Raw genomic sequence first — 23,997 nt, 5'->3', positions numbered from 1 at the left:
TCCCCGCCCCCTCTCCCGGGACGCGGGCGGGCGGCGGCGGCGGCGCAGGGGAAGGGGCGGGCGGGGGCCGCCGGCGCTCTCTCCTCCCACCCGCGCTCCCGCCGCGCCGCGCTCCCCGGCCCCGAGCGAGCGGGCCGGCCCGGCTTCCTCCTCGCAGCCCGCGGCGTCCGCCCGGCGGAGGCGCGTCGCGATGGCAGCGGCCGAGCGGGGCTGAGCCCGCCGCCCGCCCGCAGCCCCCCGGGCCGCGCCGGCCCCAGCCATGGCGAAGCAGTACGATGTGCTGTTCCGGCTGCTGCTGATCGGGGACTCCGGGGTGGGCAAGACCTGCCTGCTGTGCCGCTTCACCGACAACGAGTTCCACTCCTCGCACATCTCCACCATCGGTAAGGGGCGGTGGCCGGAGGGGCGCCCAACCCTCCCCACCGCCGCGGCTGGCCCGCGCCCCCCCGCCCCCGGCCCCTGCCCCAGCCCGGGAGAACTGCCCGCCTCTCCGGCTGGAGGCATTGGCGCGGGAGGCCAGGACCAGGGGAGAAATCCCGGTGAGGGGCCGCCGCCTGGGGACTTGAGAAGCGGGTCCTGGAGGTGGGGGCGTCCCTGCTGTGGTCCGTGATTAGGGATAGGTTCTCCGGCCTCGCACTGGGGAGCATGCGCATCGGAGCCGAGACCACCCGGGCGAGTCTAGGCCTGGGTACCCCGAGCTGGGCAGCGAGAATCCTAGCCACCGAAATGACTTCCCCACACCCCCAGGTGGAGAGGGGGAGGGGAAGTAAAGCCTGTGCTCCGGAAGAGGGGTTCAGGGTGGGGAGCCGCGTCACTGAGGCACTGGGTGCCCTCAGTTCAGGGGTGACCCAATGTGGAGCCAGGAGGGGGAAGACAGGAGGAAGGGAGGGGCCAAAGGGATTGAGTTTCCAGAGCACAGTTGTGAAGGTAAGCCACAAGATGGGACACCTGGAGGAGGGCAGAGACTCGGTGAGCGTGTTTGCGTGGGAAAGGGGCACTTACTAGCCACCTCCAGAAAAACAGTTGGCAAAAGGTTTGTTTTGAAGGAGGCTGAGGAGGATGGGGAATGTCAGGACTACTGTCCACACCTCGGGTCAGATGGCTGATAGGACCCACCTTCCAGTACATCGCTTTGATCTGGCAATGCTGGAGCCTGTGCTTTAGAGGGACAAGATCTCGTGGCTTCCCAGACTGGACTGTGATGCCATCTCTTGTTCTGGGAGGGCGTGGGTAGCCCCCCTCTGAGGGGGGGCTCTCCCCCTTGGGCCCTGAGGGGCCTCCTCCTCTGGGAGGTCTGAGCTGAGGGAATCCCACCACATCTAACAGCTTCCCCCACTGTTGCCCTGGAGGAGCCTCAGCCCGGCCCAGGTTCCCCCCACCCCACCGCCCCCAGCACTCAGCTCCCACTCGAGGGTGGAAGCCTCCCTCCCAACACACCTTCCCTGCCAAGAGAGAAGAGGGAGCAGGTAGAGCCAGGAGGGACAGAGACCCGTGGTTAAGAGGCAGTCTGTGTTGTCACATAGACCTGGAGACCTCACTTTGGGACAGTGTGACCTTGAATACCACTTAAGCTTTGGAGCTTGCATTTCTCATCTGTAGAATGGGAATAATAACAGTACTTACCTCCTGAGGTGCTGTAAGGATTAAATGAGATTATGTTTGTAAAAGCACTTAACACAAAGTTGGACATGTGTGAAGCTGGATAAATGCTAGTTATTATTGTTGTCATTGTCTTTGAGCTCCCAGGGTCTCATTCTCTCTTTGCTTCACTATCTTCAAGGGACTTAAGGTGAGAGAACAGATACATCCATCCATACAGGCTACTAGGAGTTCTGGAGCTCAGGAGGGGCCACTGCGTGGATGAGAGCTATCTATCTGGGAGGGATGGGCAGGGTACTGGCAGCCAAAGGAGGACTGCATGCCTCTAGGGAAGGCTCAGGGAAGAGGAGGCATTGGGGAAAGGCCTGGGAGTGAGCAGGGGAGGGGCTGAGGAACCAGATGGGATATGGGGACAGGTTGCTGGCTTGGGGACAAAGGGCAGCAGGTTAGCACTTAAGGGAACTTTCAGTGGCTATTTTATGGATGGGCTTGGCGCCAGGAACTGCTGAGGTATCACAGAGGGCTGTGGGCTGCTGGTGGCCCCCAGACTCTGCCTGATGAGCAGTTGTTTGCACGCTGGTGTTCTGGCCACATTTCAAGGCCAAGGAGTGACCTAGGTTTTTTCCCTGGAGCACTTTATTCATCCACCTCATTTCAGAGGGTCTTGGGCTCCTGCTCAGTGTTGTTAGGGGAGCTAGCCTCCCCTAGGAAATGTGTCCCCTTCTCCCACAGACAAATGAGGGAAGCGATGTTTCTGAAATCCCAAGATGGCCCTTCTGAGGCTTGTGTTTTCCTTAAGTCCCATGCCCTCAAATTGCTAACCACCAGCCCTTCTCCTTTTGTCTCTCCCACCTTGTCTTCTCCCTTTTTGGACACCTCCTTCCTGCCAAAGAGACAAATGTGCAATTTCCCCTCACAGGTCACAGGGTCGTCCTCAGAGTCCCCCTGGGGCCGACGACTTTAGAGGCAGTGAGTCAGCGAACTGAGTGGGGGTCTCTCGATAGCACACTCCCCAGCCCATCCCCTCAAGGCCCTTGGTGTATTGACCTAAAACCTGAGCAGGGGCTTCCTCTGCTTCTGATGGTTGGGTCCACCTTTTCCCAGGACGCAGAGGACTGTTTAGGAGTTTGGGTTCATGGGAAAGAAAGAAACCTGTCTTTCTTCCCACTAGCCTTTTCAAATCTGCCCACTGGGCTTCTTGACTGCGTTCTGTCCAACACTACCTAAGGCACTTGGGATTCTATCTGGTCTTGGGCATGTTTTTCAGTAAGAACTACGACGTAGGGACAGAGCTGGATGGTCAAGGAAAGCTTTCCCTGCAGGGTTCCAGAGAGTTTCCCACGGAGTTCGGAAGGGCAGCCAGGAGGCTAATCAAGGAGCCAAGAAAATGGGTACTACCAATTCATAGTCATTAATTTATCCATTCAGAAAAAAATGCCCAGGTCCTATAGCTGGGCTCAGGGCTGAGACCTGGAGATTGCAAGATGAATAAGACACGTCGTCACCTCTCTCAAGCTGCTCCATGTCTCAGACACATTCTTTTACCATGCTGGACACTGATCTAGGCACCTTTCCCGGAGCGACTTTGGTGAAATGGGGAAAACGAGGCATTTCACTAGTTATTGCCAAGACGGAGTTCAGATTCTTGGATCATGTTGATGTGACCTAGGCTGGCACCTTTGTGACTTACTATTGATGGCATTTGCTCTAAAAGCCCGTGACGTTCCAGAGAAGGGCCTGCCAGGAGCAGTGAGGAGACCTCCCAGGTCGGCTGAGGCACTGACTGCCCCTCTTGTTTTTAGTCCGCAGGTAGACAGGTGGCCGTGGGCTGGATCTGTGCCACAAGCCAGCCTTCCCCACGTGGCTATGCCGACCCAGACGGGGGACGTGTGCAGGTGGGCAGCCCGTGCCTTAATGGCTTTTGCTGACTCCTCACCTGTTAAACTAATTAAGGATTCACTGCAAAGCACTGTGCCAGGCATTTTAGCGACCTATTCAGGCCACCTTTTCCTGCACACAAGCAAAAAGAGCTAAGGCCACAACAAGATCTGGAAGCCCTTGGTGAAGCACTCCTCACATGTGGGGGATCAATCAGGATCATTGTTACTGTTACGGAGCTCTTGGGGGGCATTACCAGCAGCTAAATAAGGATGCCAGGGTGCAGGAGGCAGCCAGTGACCGGGGAGGGGACCGAGAGTGCTGTTGCTGTGACAAAGGGCTAGAGGAGGCCAGCCTGACTAGAAGTGGCAAGGAAGGCTCTAGAAGGAAGGGAAGCTAAGGGGAGGCCTTGCAGTGTGGGCTGCTTTTCCGTTCCTGGAGGGGAAGGAGCAGATGGGATAACAGGAGCAGAGACAACAGAGGTGGGAATCCAGGGGGCGTTCCTGGGATTCTGGGCAGTCTGGCTAGAACAGAAGGGAGTTTTTAGGGGAAGAGTGAGAACGTTCCTCTGTTTCTCTTTCTTTGTCTCCCAAACGCTACTTTAAGGGCGTGAGGGTAAAACCAAATCTTAGTCCTCTTCATTTTCATCATCCTGGTATAGGGCCAGGCTCGAGCTTCATACGTGTTGTTGAATTAATGGATGAATGAGGGCAGAGGGCATTGAGGGCCTGGCTAAGGAGGTGGGCCTTGGGCCTCCGCAGTGGAATAGAAGGTTCCTGGGCTGGGGAATGACATGGTGACAGTGGCACTTAGGGTCCTGGCTGGGAGTGGGAGTTAAGACCCGCAGCAGGGAGACCAGTCAAGGGCTGGGGTAGCAGCTCAGTTCTTCTCTCTGCCATACACCCCTCCTGTGGCCGCCACACCAAACTCCACAGTGGCCCCGATTCTCCTTTCCCTCCAGGAAGTGGAGAGCCGTTCGAAACCAGTCAAGCTGGCAACTTCTGAAAGGGCCTCATGTGTCCTGGGCTGCCTGCCCTGGCAGGGAGACTGTGTCCCAGCCTAAGGGACATCCACATGCAGGGGGCCTTTGGTTCGCTTTCTGCACGGTGGCCAGGAATGTCATGTGAGCCACTCATGAAGCTGAAGGAACACCATCCTTGCTCTTCCCGGAGTACATGTGTCACATGGCCTCCAGACCTTCTTGTTTTAAAGGCCACCTGGGTTCCAAGGTGGCTGCCAGGTGATTTTCTGGTTTGACCAGTTGAACCACTGCTGTGGCTTCAGGGCTGCTTCCTGGGGCTGGCTTTGCTGCTGCCAGATCCCCTTTCTCCGGAAAGTTCTGTCTGAGCTGGCTTGGGCTGCCTGGGGCTAGGGCCTCGGGTGACTGAGGGGCAGGGCCAGAGCCAGGGAAGGCCCCGGGGGCGTGGATCCTCCTGCTTGGGCATTGGGCGTCCCGGGGGGGGGGGGGGGGGTGCTGTGCACACTGCGGGCACAGGGTGCCTCACTGCAGGAAGGGGAGAAGCCGTGGGGAGAATGGAAAGAGTGCAGACTTGCACGAGATCCCCCATGGCCCTGCCCATCTCTGCCACCCTCAGACGCTTATTAACAGCTCTTTCCTTAGTCTCCACATCTGTAAACTGAAGAGGGCAACAGACTCTTTCTTAAAGGTCGTTGTGAAGATTACAGAGGCTAATGGATGCAAAGCGCTTGGCCGAGCCCTCAAATGAAATGGTAGCCGCTGTGATTCTATTATTATGCCCATTCTTGTTCTTATTATTTGTTATTCCTAGCTCATAAGAAAGTTGTAGAGATTAATATACTGTCAGTAACGTGTTTTGAGGCCAATCATTCATGCATTCGCTGATTTGGGCACTATTTACTGAACACCCACTGCACTAGGTACCTGTGAGGAGCCGGGGATCCAGCAGTGAACCAACAGGAGTCAGGGCACCAGCTCCCCTCTGGGGGTCACAGGAGTAGGCTGCGGGTTTCATGTTCGATTCTGTGCCAGGTTCCCACCCTTGCCCCAGCAGTGCGAGGCTCGGGGACGGAAGAGTGAGGTGCGGAGGAGGTGGGGAGACAGGTGGCCTGAGAGGATAGGACAGGGGGCTCTGTCTGGTGTCACCCTGCCTCAGGCCCCCCTTCCGCACACCCCACGCCCCAAGGATGTGATCCCTGAGAACAGCTCTGAAACCCTCGGACGCTTTCATTTCAGCTGCTCTGCACACCTGTGCCGCCTTCCCGGCTCCGCACAACCACCCCCGGCTTGGAGGGCCCGGATTCCTGCCCCTTCCCCCCTCCTCCCGTTCTCCTCCTGTTCTCCTCCCATCCTCCCCCGCTCCCCAGACATCTTGGTGATGAGCTTTATAGCACGAAAGTCGATATTTGGCCATTACCCTTCTACCCTGATTGCCAGTTCTTCTCAGAGGGCCTTCTTCTGTAATCTAATATTTGTGCCCGTTTCCTTGTAAAACTGCCAATTTTCTGCACAGGCGTGTGATCTCTCCTTGGCTCTCCTGCCTGGGCAGTGTGCTTTGTCGGGGGCCACGAAGCTTCCTGGACATTTCATTCCTCCCACTGAGGAAGAGAGGATTCATCATCAGCCTGGTTTTATAACAGGGGAAACAAAGGCCCCAAGAACACTGAGCTCACATCTTGCGTGCAGTTGGCCCAAACTTGAACCACCTCCTCTGCAGTTTCTCCAGACCGGCTTGGGGCATGCCCTTGCTCATCCCAGAAGACCCTTCCACAGGCTGCCAAGCGAACCTCTCTCCGGTGCACCAGTGGCTCTGGGACGGAGGGACGTTTGTGCCTCTGCTGTCGGCCAGGTCTGCCTCCTTGACATGACCCACTGGGGAACCGTCAGGGGCTAGGATTGGGGATCTGTCTGGGGGACCTTGGAGGGTGAGAGCTGAGTGTTGCCCTCCCATATCACTATTTTAAGAACATATTTACTGAGAACTCGGTGACTGGGGCCCCATAACCTGAAGAGGCTGACAGTAGGCTTCAAAATGTGGGTCATTCCCCCATCAGTCTCAAAAGTTTTTCTCCCTGATCTTTTCTCCTGGGATGTACTGACTTCATTCATTCACTCATTTATTCTCTCACTCACCCACCCATCCACTTTTTCTTTCCTTTATTCCATTTTGTTGAATAATACGTATGATTATATCTGCCTTCTGCCAGGCAATGGGAATGTGAAATGAATAAGATGCTGTTTTGCCCTCAGGGAGCTCGTAGTGCAGACCGTTGGGAAGTCAGGCATCCAGACAAGCAGAACAGTATGCAAAAGCGATGTCAGGATGCTTGGTGACAAACTCCTCCTGGGTTGGTTGGTGAAGGCTTCACAGAAGGAGTGACATTGGGGTGGTTCCTCAGGGGGCAAAGGGTGGGGGAGGAGGTGCTGTGGAGAACACCTCATAATTTGGGGCTTCTACTCTTCTGCCTGGCTGGGCCAGCTGGTAGGGGCGGGCCGTGGTCGTACCAGCTTTTGTTCAACTAGATCCTCGCTAAGAGTTAGCTTTTTGGCTCTGTGTGAAGGCAGACACATCTGGAGGCCCTGCCCCCTACAAGCCGCTTGCTCCTGAGGCTCCCAACCCCAGTCTTTTTCTCTGGGAACCTCTGCTGCCTGTCAACGTGGCCCTGCCTAGGAAGAGGCTCAGGAGGAGGGCGGAGGGGTGGGTGGTCAGTAGCTTGGCAGGTCTTGGCTGCCTCGGTGGTGCCCACTGACCACTCAGTAGCAGGCTCGGGGAGGCAAGGCCCGGGTCAGGCGTCTGCCAGAGGGGAGCAGGCCAGGGTTAGCTGGAGTGCACGGCACGTATCCCAGAGGCCCTATGTAGGTTTGTGCACGTGGCAGTGGGAAGGGGAAGGAGAAGGGAACTGGCGTGCCCTGAGTACCTACTCAGTGTACCTATATGTGCACAGGAACAGTTGTGCTTTACACATATGAGCCATTCAGTATAGAGATCCTATCATAAAGTGGGGGGCAAGGAGTCCCCAAGTTGGCCCCAAGTTTGAGAAGTTTCTGGTACATTCTTCAGGTTAGATCCTCCAAACAAGTGTATGTGTATGTATATGTGTATATATGTAAGTGTATGTGTATATGTATGTGTATGTGTATATGTATGTGTATATGCAGGTGTGTGTGTATATGCAGGTGTGTGTGTATATGTGTGTATGTGTACGTGCAGAGGTATGTGTGTATATGTGTGTATATGTATGTATATATGTATGTGTGTGTATGTGTATATGTAGATATATGTGTATGTGTATATGCAGGTGTGTGTGTATGTGCAGGTGTGTGTGTAGGTGCAGGTGTGTGTGCAGGTGTGTGTGTATATGTGTGTATGTGTATATGTATGTGTATATGCAGGTGTGTGTATATGCAGGTGTGTGTGTATATGCAGGTGTGTGTGTATATGTGTGTATGTGTACGTGCAGAGGTATGTGTGTATATGTGTGTATATGTATGTATATATGTATGTGTGTATGTGTATATGTAGATATATGTGTATGTGTATATGCAGGTGTGTGTGTATGTGCAGGTGTGTGTGTAGGTGCAGGTGTGTGTGCAGGTGTGTGTATATGTGTGTGTATGTGTATATGTATGTGTATATGCAGGTGTGTGTATATGCAGGTGTGTGTGTATATGCAGGTGTGTGTGTATATGTGTGTATGTGTACGTGTAGAGGTATGTGTGTATATGTGTGTATATGTATGTATATATGTATGTGTGTGTATGTGTGTGCACACACACAAGGCTGGGTCCCTCTGAGATCCCAGAGAAGGGAAGAGTCTTGCTGTGCTTCTCTTCCCACCCCCGCCTCCCCCTTGCCCCAGCCTTTATAACAAAGGAAAGAGTAATGTGGATCCCTCTTCCTTTTCTCTTCTGAGGAACTTCAATTTTGACTGAAGTATGTTCCTGCCTGAGGGATATTTCCTGTTTTTCCTGCCTGGGGCCCTTGTCTCTCAGATCTTTGTGATGGCACCTTCTTGTCACTCAGGTCTCAGCTCAGATGTCACCTACTTTAAAAGGTCTTCGCTGACCAGCCAATCTAAAGCAGCTTTCACATGGTTCTCCTCACTCTTTATTCCATTATTCTGCATTTGCCCCTTAACATCACTCTGAAAGTATTGATTAATTTGCTTATTATCTGTCCTCCCTGCTAGAATGGAAGCTCTCTGAAGACAAGGATCTTTCTGTATTCTTCACGGCTGTGCCTTCTAGTACCTAGCTCAGTTCCTGGCACCTCGTAGGCATTCAACAACAGCGTGTTTGAATGAATGCATAAATGAATGAATGAATGCACGCATGCATTTTCCTCGAGGACTTTTGCTCTTCCCGAGGGCAGCTGCAGCTAGTCCTGGTGACTTGGGACTCAGAGACAACGAGAAACTCACTATGCTACCCTTGTGTTTGGGACTGAGAAGAGGCAGAGAATTCTGCAAGGCTCAAGCAGTTTCCAGTAGCGTCTAGCTCTTCTGCTCAGATATGTGTCCTACGGGGAAGCTCAGACATAGCAGGCAGCCAGAAAGCATGAGCGGGGTACTCTTTGGTGAATGCAGAGATGAGGGGGCCGGCGCTTAGACTAAGGTCAGTATTGCCTGTCGCTTGGAGTCACTGGGGCAATTCCCATCAGCTCAGCCCGGCTGCTGGAGTGACTTCCAGGACCACCCCACTGCCAGGGGATCTGGAGTGGGGAGCACCTAGGGCTCAGGCAGTGGGGACAAGCATTCCTTCCAGCCTCATGGGACTCCATGTTCGACTGGCAAATCCTTCTCCGTGATAATAGCCCCTGGGTTTCTGGGCCCTGGGTTTCCAAAGACTGGCCCTTCAAGATTTTATGTGCAGGTGGTAACCTCTAGAATTGTCCTGGTCCTCATATCACCTCTGATCACATTGAGAGAGAGTGTGTGTGTGCATGCTTTTGTTTGAATCTTAAAAAAAAAGGAGGGTTAGAATATCATTCTGAAATCTGCAGTCTTTCTTGTGGGTGGCATCCAAATCAGAGCCACTGACTCAGGGTCCTGGAGGTTAAAACACGGCCTTGGAGCTCAAGGATCAGGATTCTGTCTGCCAAACACCAGGGCTGCCTCTTTTACTTCTGCCTCCCACCCCTCCCAGAGCGAGCGGGTGCGAATGCTGACTAACGCATTTGCTGAGAGAACCTGGTGCCTCTTCTCCCCAGAGCAAGGCCAGGGTGAGGGACAGTCAGTCTGCGAGTGGGTAAGAGGAGGAGGTCAGGTGGCAGCATGCAGCCCAGCAGACAGTGAGGCCGTGTCCCCAGACAGAAGGAAGAGGAACACAGCAAGTAGCAGGTTTGGGGCAACGACGCTCTCCCCTCTCCCCGCACCTACGTGGTAGGAGGGACTTTGGTGTGCCGGGAGCCTTTGTCTTGAATCTTCTCATGAGATTTGTCTCTTAGCTCACCTTCTGTATTGTTCTTGTCCCCCTTCTTCCCCTCATTTGTCCCTCAGTTAGGGGGACGATGGTGTCATTGGTCTCTTGGTGTTACGGGTTTTCTCTCCTGCCGAGAGAAGTGGGTTTTGAAATGGGGATCACTCTGATGCCTTGTTTGGGGTGGCACCTCCCCACAGGGTCTGCCTTTCCCCAAAGCTTGTTTTGGGGTTGCTCAGGGTGACCTCTTTGGAGGTGACCTCCTGCCACAGCCCACGTGAGCCCCACATGTGCAGCACATGCTGGTTGCCTGCCAGCAAGGGGCGGGGGGCCTTCCTGGGCCTTGGGCTTGGTAACCGGAGCCAGCACGGCTCCAGGGATCAGGTGTCTGCCTTGGGTTTCAGGTGTATTAAGTTGTTCCTGTTGTGGTGTCTCATTGCTAATGAAAAGGTTCGAGTCTCGCTGCTGGTCCTTTGGGCTGTGGTTGATCACAGTGATAACATTTGGCACCCAGAAAGAACCTTATTTCCACTTGAAACATGTGGCACTTGGCAGACAGGCAAGCTGGCACCTGACGTTGACCCATTAGGTGCTGGCCTGCCGATGGGCACACCCGAACTTTGCGGGAAGGGGGACATCTGGGCTCCATGGTGGGTGGCATTATCTCTTTTTGTTGGAACACTGTGGCTGAGCGCTGGCCCCTCGTGTCACCTCCCTGCCCTCCTCCTCCTTCCCAGAGCTCTGTCTGTCTGCCCCGCACTGTGACCCTGGGCTGCCTGATCTCCTCATCCCCTCGGGAGCTGACAGCTTCTTCAGCTAACATTTCATAAAACTCTGTGTGTCAGGCCCCGTGTCATGGGCTTTGCACCTTCTCCCACAACTGGGACTGTCATTCCCATTTTACAGGTGAAGAAACAGCAAAGAGAGGGTAAGAAGACCCCACGGGCATGCGTGGGAAAGGCGGGATCGGAAGCGAACACTGACCACACGCTTGTGTTCTTACCGCCCACGCCGCTCGTCCTCCATGCTTCCCAGGGCTCTCTCTGGAGGCCCATGGTGATGGGAAGGGGTGTTCTTTCCCCCCGAATGTGCCCCGTTCCCTTCTTCCCAGGCTTCTCAGCCCCTCACCGCCAGACTGAGGGCGCCGTAAGTGAGCTGCGGTGTTACCAGCCCCGGTGAGCCGTCCCCGCTGTCCTGTCCCTCTGTCCTGCTCCAGCCCCCAGGACCCACAGGCCAAGCTTGTCCCTCCTCCTGCTCTCGGACAGCGGCCCCGTCACCGCGCTCCACGCTCCGCTTGTGGCCTCGCGGTCTCCGGGGGTGGCTGCTGGAGAGGCAGAGGCTGTCCGGACCGAGCCACGGAAGAGCCGGAGGCCGCCAGCGTAGGAGGGCAGCACGTCCACAGTCCTAGCAGGAGGCACTGAGCTGAGGAGCTTTCCTTGCCGACGCCCGGCCCTCCTCATGCTCTCTGGGCCCCGCGCTCTGCTGGATCGGAGGCAGAGCTTTCCGGAACAAAAAAACATTGTCAGTTACAAAATATACTCTCTGGCCCTTAGCTACTCTACACCTGGTTGGGGCTAGAAGACAAAAACGAGGAGGCAGCACCGAGCAGGGAATTGGGGGGGGGTTCCTCCCAGCCCCAAAGTTGAAACCCCTTGCCCGCCGGCCTCGGTGCAGCTGGGCAGACACAGGCTGTGCGTCTCCAGGCAATCCCAAGGCGCCTTCAGGCTTCACTAGGGAAGGCAGGTGTGCTCTGAGGATACCCAGGAGCTGGACGGTGGGGTCTGTGCCAGGATCCAGCGCCCCCAGCCCCCACTCTGGCCAGCGTGTTCTGTCTTTCGGCATCTCTGCTTCTCTGCACGTCTGCCTCATGTTCTTCTTGTTACCAGCTCACCAATGCCCTCAGCACCGTCTGGAGGGAGCTGGTTTGATCAGCTTAGCTAGATCCCCTTGCCCATGGTGGCCAGGTCCCCCTGGGGGTCCCCAGCAAGCCCAGTGATGGACCGGCCTCCGGTGGTCAGATATCCACCTCTGGTCCAGTTAGGAGCTGCTTCGCCACAGAACACACACTACCCAGCCCTGCTTCCCTGAGCAGAAGCTTTGGGCTGGGCAGTTCCAGCCGGAAGAGACACCACGACTGGCACATCTGAGGTGCTGAGAAAAATGGTGAGCGGCTCACTGTGCTTTCGGTACTTGGTTGGCAGAGGGCCCCCTCTTCCTGACTTTCTCCCCCAGGGCTCCCCGCATCTTCAGGAAAGTCTGCCGGAGCGGTGTGGAGGCGGTGAGCCTGTTTGTTCACACCACAGTGTTCCCTGTGCCTGGGGACAGTGATGTGGCTCTGTGCGGGGTGATGCATCCGGGCTGAGTGCAATCCTGACCTGTCTCAGGGAGCCAGGGGTCCCCTGAAACCAGCCTATGGTGGGCTTGCTCCCCGAGTGCCCAGGGCCTCGCTTCTAGATGCCTCATCAGAGCAGAACAGGTATGAGGCATGCCAGGGCGCGACAGGAAAGGCGGTAAGGTTCTGCAGCTGCTGGTCGAGGGAGCGGTACCCGGGCGGCTGTCAGGAGGCCAGTCCTCCTCCGGTTCTGGCTCAGCCACTGCGTGTGGGAGCAGGAGGGAGTTGCCCGGCCTCCCTGTGCCTCCGGTGGTTGTCACCACTCTTCCCTGCTTCACAGGGCTGGCACGAGGACTGAGGCCTCTGGATTCCTTAGCTGAGGGGTGCGCGGCAAGTGTAATTATGAGGATCATAGATTGGGTGTGGTTCTGCCTTGAGATGGGCTAGACAGTGCTTCTCAAACTAGTCTGGGTGGACCTGGAAAGTGGCTTTTCTGACACACTCCCTGATGATGTTGATCTCTGGGTTGGTTTGCCCGGCCGCTCGCTGGGAAGCAGTTATTCAGCAGAGGGAAGGCAGGAACGAGACGAGTGCCTCCTACTGTGCGCAGGTGCTTCACATCCATGGCCTAATCCACAGCCCACAACAGCCCCGAGGAGGCCAGTGGTATTCTCATTCCACAGGAAAGAAAACTGAGGCTCAGAGAAGTTGAAAGTTGCCCAAAGTCACACAGCAAGTGCCAGAATCTGGATTCAGACCCAGGTCTTTCTGATTCCAAGGCTGACGGATAGCTCTTTCACTATATTATAGCTCAAACTTTCTTCTAAAAATCCCCTGCCACCCTGTTAAAAATAGAGGTCTCTGGCCCTTGCCCTCAGATTCTGATTCAATGGGTCTAGGCCAGTCAAGGTAGCAGCATTTAAAAAACAAATCAGCCCAGGGGATTCTAAAGCTGAGCACCTGCAAAGCACGCCGGGAGAATGGGAGCACGCCATGCCACCTCAGCTGGCACTTCCGGTGGGAAGCTTCAGCCCACATCTCGAACTGCAGCATGCATTAGAATCACCTGGAGAGCTTGTTAAAATGCAGATTCCCGGACCCCGGCCCCAGAGTTTCTGATTCCATCTGTCTGGGGTGGGACTCAAGAATTTGCATTTCTAACAAGCCCCGGCTGATGTTGATGCTGCAGGTCGGGGGACCACACTTTGAGAACCACTGTCTAGAAGCTGCATCTTAACACAGTCCCCGAGTGGTCTGCATGCACTTTGGCGTTTGAGGAGGGCTACCCTGGAGGAGCCGGAGTGAGAACACACAGGGGAGGGAGGTGGGGGGAGAGTATCTCTCCTCCTCAGCAGAAAGGGGCCAGACCGTTAGGACGAGCACCCAGAGGGGGCTGATGAGGGGCTGGGAGCTGAGACTTGGAAAGGATAGAGGTCTCTTCCCCAAGGAAGGTGACGAGAACAGAGGCTCACTCTGAGGAAATGAGGTGGGCCTCAGGACCGGCTTCATCAGGCAGCATTCAGCTCACCCCTGGAGAGTGGAGGAGTCCTGTTGAGTGAGTGGCACTGAGGAGGGGGGGCACGAGGGCTGAAGCCTTCAGCGAGGGGATGGTGGCTGTGGGGAAAGGAATGGGCACCCCCTTATAAATGGGGTATCAGCAGCTACAAAGGCCCCACTGAGGTGAGAAAGCAGGAGCCTGTGGGTGACCATCCAGGCCAGCATCTTGACTGCCCTGCAGTGCTCAACAGCAGGAGAAGACTAACAGCCACACAGATGGAGGGGCCACAGGTGGGCAAGGGCATGGTGGGCTGTGGATTGGTAGGTGCACACAGTGGGAGATCCAGGCTATGGGACCAGGGAGGGTAGAAAGAATAGAGTCCACTAGAAGATCACTGGACTGTTCATCTTTTTTTTTATTATTAAAGAAAAGTGGGGGCACCTGGGTGGCTCAGTCGGTTAAGCGTCTGCCTTCGGCTCAGGTCATAATCTTGGGGTCCTGGGATCCTGCATCAGGCTCCCTGCTCCATGGGGAGTCTGATTCTCCCTCTGCCTCTGCTGCCCCCACTGCTTGTGCTCTTTCTCGCTCTCTCTCTCTCTCTCTGTCAAATAAATAAATAAAATCTTAAAAAAAAAAAAAAAAGGTGGGTGGGAGAAAGAAAATCCCTCAAAAGGCCCAGACTTACTGTTTCTTTTTTTTTTTTTTTTAAGATTTTTATTTATTTATCTGAGAGAGAGCACATGAGAGGGGGGAGGGTCAGAGGGAGAAGCAGACTCCCTGCCGAGCAGGGAGCCTGATGCAGGACTCGATCCCGGGTCTCCAGGATCATGACCTGAGCCGAAGGCAGTCGCTTAACCAACTGAGCCACCCAGGCGCCCTTACTGTGTTTCTTGCTTAGTGCCTATGAATAGCCAAAATGGAAGCATTTTCTCCAAGCTCCACAGATTTTACTGGGTGGTCAGGAAGACCTCTAAGTTGTGAGAGGATGGGTATGGGGGTGCTCTGGGCCGCCCAAATCCCTCAGCCTCAGTCCCTGGCCACACAGCTAAGAAGTGAGGGAAGCAGGAGAAGGAATCCAAGCCCAGCACTCACTCCCAGGGTAGCTGCCTCTTCTAACACCTGCTTACATCCTCGGGTGGAGTCCCCTAGTGCTGGGAGCTCTTCCCTGGCTGGGCCTCAGGACCTACAGAGAAATCAGCATAGATAAGTCTCCGTGTCTCATTAATATACAGCTCTCATTGCCCTGAGAAGCAGTGCTGGGGGTAGCCCGGGCTCTGGCACCAAACAGGCCTGTGTTCAAATCTCTGCCACCTGCTGTGCTGACCTTGGGTTAGTTATCTTACCTCTCTGGTCTTTGTCTCCTTCCCACTCAGCTCTGTAAGATCAGGGATCCTATGTCCTTTCCACCACTCTGCACCTAGTCCTGTGCAGGGCACATAGTAAGTTCCCATAGAAGTGTATGGAATAAAGGGAAGGTAGAACCTTCTGTCTCCCTCCCTGCCACCTTGTGACCCCTCTTTGTAAGGCACTGCCCTGGACCAGGCCTGCTGGACTAATATGATAATGAGCTAGGTTGATTGTAAGATGAACCAAATTGCTGGTTCTCACTGTCCATGAAAGAATAAGAATTTCCTGATTCCCTTCTATGCCAGGGAGGGCGAGAAGCAAATTCTTGACAACCGTCTGTCTGAGGAGGGGGTGAGCACGCCCCTGCCCCCACCCTCGCTTTCTCAGCACACTCGGAAGAATGGCGGCCAGACATTGCCCATTTGGAAGAGTACAGCTCAACAACTATGAATCAGCTTGTGCAGGCGGAAAATGAATCCTGTCTGACCAACCTGGTCCAGTTTGGGTTGCCTGTTCAGAATCTTTCTCTCCCCTCTGGTTAAATGATGGTTGGTCCTGATGGGGAGAGGGAAGAACCTAAATTGGATCCGTCTGTATTTGTGGAAGCCTGGGGACAGGCCAGAGAAGGGGAGAAGCACCCCCATTGGTGAAGAACTAATGCTGAGGGGGACAGCGGGGTGGTGGGGACTCTGGTACCTGGGGCGGGGGGGCTTTGGGGCTGGGCCATGCAGCCTGGTGACTACGTCTCTGTCTGGAACTCTGCCTTGACCGTGTTCTCCACCTGAAAACGCGTTAATGCTGCCCATTCCTGATCTGTCTCCAGGGAGTACACTAAGACTTAAGCTTAATTAACCTACTCGATAGAGCTCCTGCCTCACCGGGCACAGTGCCCGGGCACAGTTGGAGCTGGGAAGAGGCGTGGTGATAAAAATGTCTCCCCTCCTCTCTGTCATCACTGATTCAAGCCTGCGTGCTGCAGCTGCTGACTCGTCCTGCAAGTTTCCCCAAATACGTTTCTGCCTTGGGCCGCTTTGCCAAATGCCGTATGCTTCCTGGGTCTTGTGGCAGCTGAGCTCCTTGAGCCCTTGGGCACATGAGCCTGAGAAGCCTGTCTGTCCTCCCCTCCCTCCCCCAGCAGCATGCTGCCTCACTGCCTGGTCCTCCAGTCACTGGTCGTCACTTACAAGCACCCACAACGGACAAGGACTGTACTAGGTTATGGTGGTAACTGCAGTCAGCTGAGTATCTCCCAGGTCCTGGGCCCTGTATCTCGTCTGGTCTTCTCATCCACCCTCTGAAATGATTGGTGATGTCCCCATTTTGCGGATGAGGAAGTGGAGGCTCAGAGAAGCAACGGGCCTGAAGTCATAGCTATGACCAAAGTGGCTGGAGTCAGGCCTGGCTTCAAAGCCCATGCTCCTTCTAAATAAAGGAGTACAGTGCCTTCTCCAGTAAGCGGGGGCTAGTCAACAGCAGAGCCACCAGGCCTTCTTGGTGGGCCTCTGCTAGGGTCCCTGCGCCTTCCCCACATTCATGACAGCACCACATCCCCTCCTGGTTATTAATAAGGCAGAGAAAGAAAGAAAAAAAAAAGACAAAACAGGCAAACTAGGTAGGTTGCTATTCCTAGGGGTTAGAGTTCCAGGGGGGGATAAATACTCGCAGTTCCCTCCAGAAGTGTAAATAGAAGACCTCACACTGAGGAGAGGGAGACACATTTGGGGGCTGAGTGAGGCAGTGGATGGAGTGGGTTCCCCCGTACTCACTCTGCCCTCCTCCTGTACCCGCTCCCCCTCCCACCCCTGCCCCTTACTGCCGGCAACTCTCAGGTCAAGGAGGAAGGGAAGCCCCATTCAAAGCCCCAGATACTTCCTTAGGGTCAATCTTTGGCTCAAGAAGGCCTTTACCTCATGCCATCTTTCTGCCATATTAAGCCATAGGGAATCCCTTCCAGTACGAGTGCCCTGGGCCTTTACTATTCAGTCCCAGCAGTACTCTTCCTAACCTCCTTGCTCTCTTCCTTTCCCCAGGCGTGGATTTTAAGATGAAGACCATAGAGGTAGACGGCATCAAAGTGAGGATACAGATCTGGTGAGTTGGGGAGGAGGAGAGACATGGGGCTGCTCCCCCAGCCACCACTGCCATGTGTGAAAATCCCGAGGCTGCATCTGGGATAACAGGCCACCTCTTCTACCAAGAGAAGCAAATGTCTCAAAGCCCATCTCCTGCTTCTATGAGCCTTAATCTCTTTTTCTTAGGAAACTTCATGGGATTGGCCACAAGTCACCCAAAGGCAGGAATTAGAAGGAATTGGCAAACTAACGAGTGTGGGTTTGTTTTAGGATGGAAACTTTGCCCCTGGGCCATGCCACAGTGCATGGGAGGGAGGGTTACACCGCACCCAGAGGATGGACCCTGGGGAGAGAACCCCAGGACGGCATGGTGCACTTCCCACCAGTAGCCACAGGGGGCCGCTGTGGCTCTCTGGCCTGAGGTTTCTGCAAGCGCGGCCTTCGCCAGCCTTTGGAACTGCTTCCAGTTTGGAGAATGCTATGGGCGTTGCCTTGAGAGGCCCCAGAGGCCCCACAGGGACGAGAGGTGGAGCAGTCCAACCTGTCTGAACACAGTGGCCCAATTCTAAAGAGAGTTGCCCAAGGCCCAGTTTTGTTTGGGGCTCCTGGCACTGATTGAGTTGACAAGGCCCCCGTAAGCCCTGTCAGCACCCGATCATCAGGCCTCTCTCCTGCAGAGTCGGGTATGTTCAGACCCCTTTGGGGATCAAAGCTCCTGATTTTTCACCCTGTAGCTCCCCAGTCTTTCCTGCAAGGGCACAGGGTCTCCCAGCTCCTGTTCACCCCTTCCCCTCTGGCTCCATGGCCCCTGCCCTTCTGATGGCCTGGCTTTCTACGGCAGGGACACGGCGGGGCAGGAGAGATATCAGACCATCACAAAGCAGTACTACCGACGGGCCCAGGTGAGCCACCATTTTCAGGGTCTGGAGGTGGGATGCTGCCATCCACACTCCCAGCTCTGGGCGTTTGAGGTATTTGTGCCAGCGACGCCCAGAATAGGGCCCTCGGAGTGCCTGCTGGGGAGGGTCGCCATCACACACTCCTCAGTTACTCTCTGAGCACACACCACAGGCAAGTCCCCCAGCCTCATCCCCACCCTCCTCCCTGGGCCAAAGACCCCAGTCAGAAGATTGGGTGCCTTCCTACCTCAGAGAGTTCTGTGGTAGGCCTAGGGCACAATAGCTTTGGGGGTGTGAGAGAGAAGGAGAAGTTTCCGGGTGCCGAGGGATCCTCATTATGCTAAGCAGGGAGAAGGGAGAGTGGGACCCAGCACTTAAGGTACCACACCTGCCTCTGGACCCATGCCTGTGCACTCTGTGTGCATCTCCCTCCCCCGTCTCTCTCTCCTCTCTCTCTCAGGGAATATTTTTAGTCTACGACATTAGCAGCGAGCGCTCTTACCAGCACATCATGAAGTGGGTCAGTGATGTGGATGAGGTAGGAGATGCGGCCTCACCGCTGGGGGTGGGGGAAGGGTGCCTCAGAGGGGAAGGCGATGGGAAGGGCCGAAGCTCTCGGGGTTGGTGAGCAAACACTCCCAGGAGACCTTGCCTTTCCCAGCCCTGGATGAAGACCTCTGGGTGAGTAAGACATGGGGAAGAAGCCCAGGCTGCCACGCCATCCGTGCCCTGCGCCCACCCAGGCCGCCATGGCTGCTTCTTCCTTGGAAATGAGTTAGGTCAGAACCTACCCTGGGACCATTGTCCTTCCTGAAATCTCAGGAGCAGGAGGAATCGTGAGACTGGGGTTCTAGTCCTGGCTCTGGAGCCTTGGGCAAGCCATCTGAATTCTTGGAGTCCCCAGTTTTTCATCTGTAGAATGAGGGGGTGGACTTAAGTGCAACGTCCTTGCCAGTTCAGATACCAGCTATCTAACCCCAGGAAGTACGGGGAGTAGCCAGAGTGTCTCCCACCCTAAGCTGTCCCCGTGACAGCCCTCCAGGCCCCCTGGGGTCAGCCTCGTGCCTGCACCCAGTCTGCCTGCTCTGTCCCTAAGGCTCTGGAGCTTGGTGCTGGTGTGGAGGCCAGAAGCCTGTATGGTGGGGGCTGGGGGGGAAACGCAGCACTCACTGGCGGTTCTGCCTGTCCTCTGTCCCCAGTATGCACCAGAAGGTGTCCAGAAGATCCTTATAGGGAATAAGGCTGATGAAGAGCAGAAGCGGCAGGTGGGAAGGGAGCAAGGGCAGCAGGTAAGTGGAGCAAGCTGGCCTTATCCATTGCTCACGTCTCCTGCGGCCAGGGCCAGTCCTGAGAGCTGGGACCCAGGATTCTGTCCCCGTGCTGAGGCACCCTGCACCTCCCACAGTTCCCCGAGGCTCCGGGCCAGTTGCCATCCTTGAGAGTTTGCTTTCTGTCCTTTGGGACAGTAATTTGGGGCCCATCCTAAAACAAGGACCTCTCGGGCAGCCCCTCTCCCAGCTCTAAGGGCCCCAGAGCAGGATTATCCTCTGCTAAAGAGGTCATCCCAGTGTTCGTGGGGAGGAAGGGCTCCAAGTCGCTGGCTTCCCCAGCAGCATCATGGCACGGCTGCTGTCTACAGGTACCCCACCCCTGTCCTGATACTGGGAAGGGGTAGGGAGGAAAAGCTCACGGTCGGAGAAGCCACGGAGCAGAGAGGGTAGGAAGGTGGTGCCAAGGGACACAGCCCTCCCAGAGGACAGAAGGATGGATACCATGGAGACGAGAGTCATCCACCCACTCTGAGGGCCTCGAGAGCTTTTTTCTCCCTCTTTCTGTCCATAGCGCTTAAAATAAAATGGATTTTTTGGTATACAAAAATAATACAGGATCACTGAAAAATCTGAAAGTAGAGGCAAACCCTACTAGAATAAACCCTCCTAGAATAGTATTTATCAAGCACTGTATGGATGGCAGGCACTAAGCAAGTGCTTTGAGACGCATGACCTCTTTCAGTCACTCCGTGACTTTGGTTGATAGACACCCTCATCCCCCTTTAACAGATGGCAGCGCCGGGCTTAGAGTCAGTGACTTGTCCAAGGTCGTCCGGCTGCTGAGTGGCATCACTGGCCTCTAAGGCTGGGTCTCTTTGACCCCAAAGCCCGGGTTTGTCAATTCCACCTCCTGCACAAGACGGGGATCTTCGTCTCCTGATGCATGTGTGTGCACCGGGAGGTGGCTGGGGGTGCGGGCGGGGCTTTGTGGAGCGTCTTCTCCGTTCTCGGCTGGCCTGTGTCTTGGAAGGAGCTCCCGCCTGGTCTGAGAAGGGACAGTTCAGCATGGGCTGTGAGGGCTGCGGCACAAGTGTGTGCCAGGTGCTGTGGGCACCTCCCTTCCCTTACTGACTCCCTTTCAGGAATGTTCTTTTCTTGCAGCTGGCTAAGGAGTATGGCATGGACTTCTATGAAACAAGTGCCTGCACCAACCTCAACATTAAAGAGGTGAGAGCCCCGAAGCCCCGCAGCCCTGCCTCCGGGGCCCAGTCCCGAGGAGCTACACGGAGCGGGGAGGCGGCGGGTCAGAGGATGAGCACCTGCCTGCCCCGGGGCGGCCACCGGGCTGCAGGGGGAAGAGGAGGCGGCACCCCACTCACCCGCCACCCTTGGTTTCCCAGTCTTTCACGCGGCTGACGGAGCTGGTGCTGCAGGCCCACAGGAAGGAGCTGGATGGTCTCCGGACACGCGCCAGCACCGAGTTGGCATTGGCCGAGCTGGAGGAAGAGGAGGGCAAACCTGAGGGCCCGGCGAACTCTTCAAAAGCCTGCTGGTGCTGAGGGTCCTGCGTGGAGCACCCACCGATCCCCCTCCCCTCGGGAGGCCTGTGGCAGACAGGGAGTCCGGGCTTTGCCCTGCTTCTCCTCTCACTCGGGTAACCCTGTGGAATACCAGTAGCTGCTACTCCCCTGCCTGGCCCTGAGAGCAGCCCCGCTGTCATCTCAGAGCAGCCTCTGCCCCCGCCCTCCAGCCTGGAGGGGCTCCCTCCCGCCTGTTTGCCCGCCACAGGCCCGCCAGGAGCCCCCGGTATGCTGCGGGCGCGGTCTCACCGCCCCAGGCGCCCAGACAGTGGCCCCCTCTGGAGTGAGGCCACTCCAGGGCTCCTTCTTTCTCAGTGCATCCTGTCTCTCTGCTTTTCCTCTCTTCCTCCCACCTCTCTTTCTTGTCCCCTTCCCCCTTCTAGTGTGTTCTGTATCAAAGCCCCTCACACCTCTTGCCCTCGCCGTCCTGCTGTGTGGCTGCCAGGGCAGCTTCTTTCTTTCCTTTCTTCCTAACCCTGTCCAAGGGAATGGACTCAGGCTCATGGGGATGTTCCATACTCTTCTGGGAGAACCGCCCCCCACCCTGCTTTGTGAAGGGGCCAAAGCCTACGGGGTGCTTCTTCCTATCTTCCCCACCCCACCGCCCCTTCCTGTGCCGTGGGCCTGCCTCACCAATGATCAGGGAAAGTGGAACATCAAGGTAGGAAGGAAACACCAAACTGGTGGTCCTCAAGACTGGGGCTGTCCCACCTTTCCCTGCCTGCCCCGCAAATCCCCCCCTCCCAGCTTTGGCCTTGCTTGGCTGCCTACCCACCTGCTTCTTGCGGAAAGTGAGCTCAGAAGCAGGTGCTTCAGAGAAGAAAAAAAATGTCGAGAGGAGGTAGGGATAAAGGTCACCTCCATTCTCTACCTCCCATGCAGTGTGTATACAATTTCTCCCCACCTGGGCTCCTGAATTTAAAGATGTGTACCAAGGCCTCAGGGCACTGCAGGGACAAGGAAAGCCTGGGGGAGGGGGGGCGGGTGGCGAGGCCAGTGATGTTGATGTTGACGAGCCAACCACACACCCCAGAAAGGGGAGTGTTTGGACCTGAAGGACTAGCCCCTGTATATCAGGTGAAAGCGAGGGAGAGGAGACCAGAAGGGAATATGGCAGCAACTTCCCTTTCTGTGTAAGAAGGGCGTTTCCCCACGACCCCCCTGGCACGTGAGAGGTGACATAACCACTAAACCCAGCCTTCCGTGCTCAAGGTTTTCCTGAGACTCAAAGTCTGTGGGAGAAGGGCAGGGGCTTCCCGGGGAGAGAGAAGGAAGGCCCCGGGTAGAAATGCTTGGTGCTGTTCTCTTCAGCCTTCTAGACAAAGCGCTCATCTTGCCCCTCTAGCTCCTTGAAGAGGAGCCACCTGCACTGTGGCTGCAGGAGGAGGGAAGGGGACTCCTTCCTCCAGAGCTCTTTGTTCAGGAAGAAGTTTCTTTAACCCCACATGGCCCAAAGGTGGCTTGAGGGAGGCGCTTTAAAGAAGGGGCAAGTCAGTGACGGGCCCTAGTGGGGTTCTTCCCCACCTTCCCAGGGTTGGAGGCTCCTTCTTAAGCTACATTTTAGCGGCATCACATGGCTCGGGCTGGAGCTAAAACAAAGACTCGAGCACTGAACATTCACCGACGAAGGGCCGAAGTCCAGGGCCCACACGTGTGAAGGATTAAGAGCCCTGCTTCCTTATTCCTCCAAAAAAAAAAAAAAAAAAAAAGGTGGGTAAGAAATCACCAAACCTTTCCTCCTGACTCTTAGAGTAGGAGAGGGTAGCTCAGGATGTAGCACCAGGGATAGGCTAACATAGTGGAAGGAAAAGGAGGGCAGGGATAGTTATAAATTGTTAGCTGATGAGAAACTTAGATAGCAGACTCTTTCGGATGAAGTCATGATATGGCTGGGATGCTTCCTTGAGGACTGACTCCTCGGGTGTCAAGACACGGCGTCACACCAGGGGTGGGGCGACAGTAACCAGCCCTCAGGGTGCCGGCAGCCAGGGGCTTTGGAGAGCAGATGTTTTGCTGGGCACTGGCTCCAACCTGTGGATCCATGTCACAGTGTTCCCTGAAGGTCAGGCAGAGCGCGCGTCTTTCTCTCCCAGCCCCCTCAGGACAGAGGGACTAATTTTTACTATACCTAGGAGTTCTGGAAGGGAAAACGCGGAGTGGAGATTTTATGAACCGATGAGCCCATCCACCAGGGCCACCGCTGGGGAGAGGTATGGGAGCAGGAGGGTTGGAGCTTTAGGGTCAACTACGCTCACCAGGTATCGGAGTCAGCATCGCACCCCTAAACTTGTCCAGTCCGGGAGGTGGCCTGGGATCTGGCCTTAGGCCCAGACTGTTGAGCAGACGCTCCTGCCTGTTTACTCCTCACCATCTCTGCACCTGCTGTCTTGAGACTCAGCCCAGCCCCAGGCATTCCACATGCTCCCAGGCCCCCACCATCTCCCTGTGATGGGTGAACTTCGTGTACCGTGTCTTGGGTCCAATATATGAATTGTGAGCAGGGTTCATCTATTTTAAACACAGATGTTTACAAAATAAAAAATATTTCAAACCACAGGTGTGGCTGCCTGTATGAGCCCCTAGGAGGAGTTCTCACCGGGACCTTGCCAGTTAAGGAGGGAGGGAGAGGCAGTGCTGGGAGAAGAGGCTCCAGAACCTTATAAAGCAACAGCAGAAGGATGACAATGGAAGCAGCAAAGCGTCATCCTTATTGTACCTTTCCCAACACCACCTGCAGGGGAGCCCCAGCAAAGCCCCCAGTGCTCTGTGGTGGGCCTACAAGTGCAGAAAGAAGCCTGCATCGCTGGGAAGGTGCTGAATACCTGTGTCTGAGGGAGTCTTTAAAGCCAAGAAGGTTCTCCTCTATCTGAGATGGAACAGTAACAGGTCTCCCTGAAGTCATGAGGAGGGATTAAATCTTTCAGAAGTTTGTCCTAGCCCCGCGATCGGGTACTCCAGGGAAGCAAGGCAGACTATAATCTCGGGGGCCTGGGGGTGCAAAATACTATCCTTTGGGGCACAGAGCTGATGGAAGAGGCAGAAAATGGGAGTCAGGATAGAATGAAGAAGGAAGGAGTCAAACAAGATGGCGCAATGGTAGCCTAAGATCTTAACCTGCACTTTA

General features: G+C 55.5%; 1 protein-coding gene across 1 annotated transcript; it reads left to right on the top strand.

Annotated features, from left to right (window-relative positions):
- Positions 1-2: 2 nt before the first annotated feature.
- On the top strand, positions 3-23,427 carry RAB15 (RAB15, member RAS oncogene family). The gene is made up of 7 exons (XM_045901044.3): positions 3-383; positions 17,082-17,142; positions 17,965-18,025; positions 18,483-18,560; positions 19,222-19,311; positions 20,455-20,520; positions 20,694-23,427. Exons 1-7 carry the CDS (start codon positions 260-262, stop codon positions 20,850-20,852), a joined length of 639 nt encoding a protein of 212 aa, XP_045757000.1. The 5' UTR covers positions 3-259; the 3' UTR covers positions 20,853-23,427.
- The last annotated feature ends 570 nt before the right edge of the window (positions 23,428-23,997 follow it).

Source organism: Mirounga angustirostris, unplaced genomic scaffold (genome assembly GCF_029215605.1).
Source record: "Mirounga angustirostris isolate CCGP_5_RB_7025 unplaced genomic scaffold, mMirAng1.0.hap1 SCAF_9, whole genome shotgun sequence".
Lineage (NCBI taxonomy): Eukaryota > Metazoa > Chordata > Mammalia > Carnivora > Phocidae > Mirounga > Mirounga angustirostris.
The sequence above is the reverse complement of the archived record's forward strand: the minus strand, read 5'-3'. Positions and strand labels throughout refer to the sequence as shown.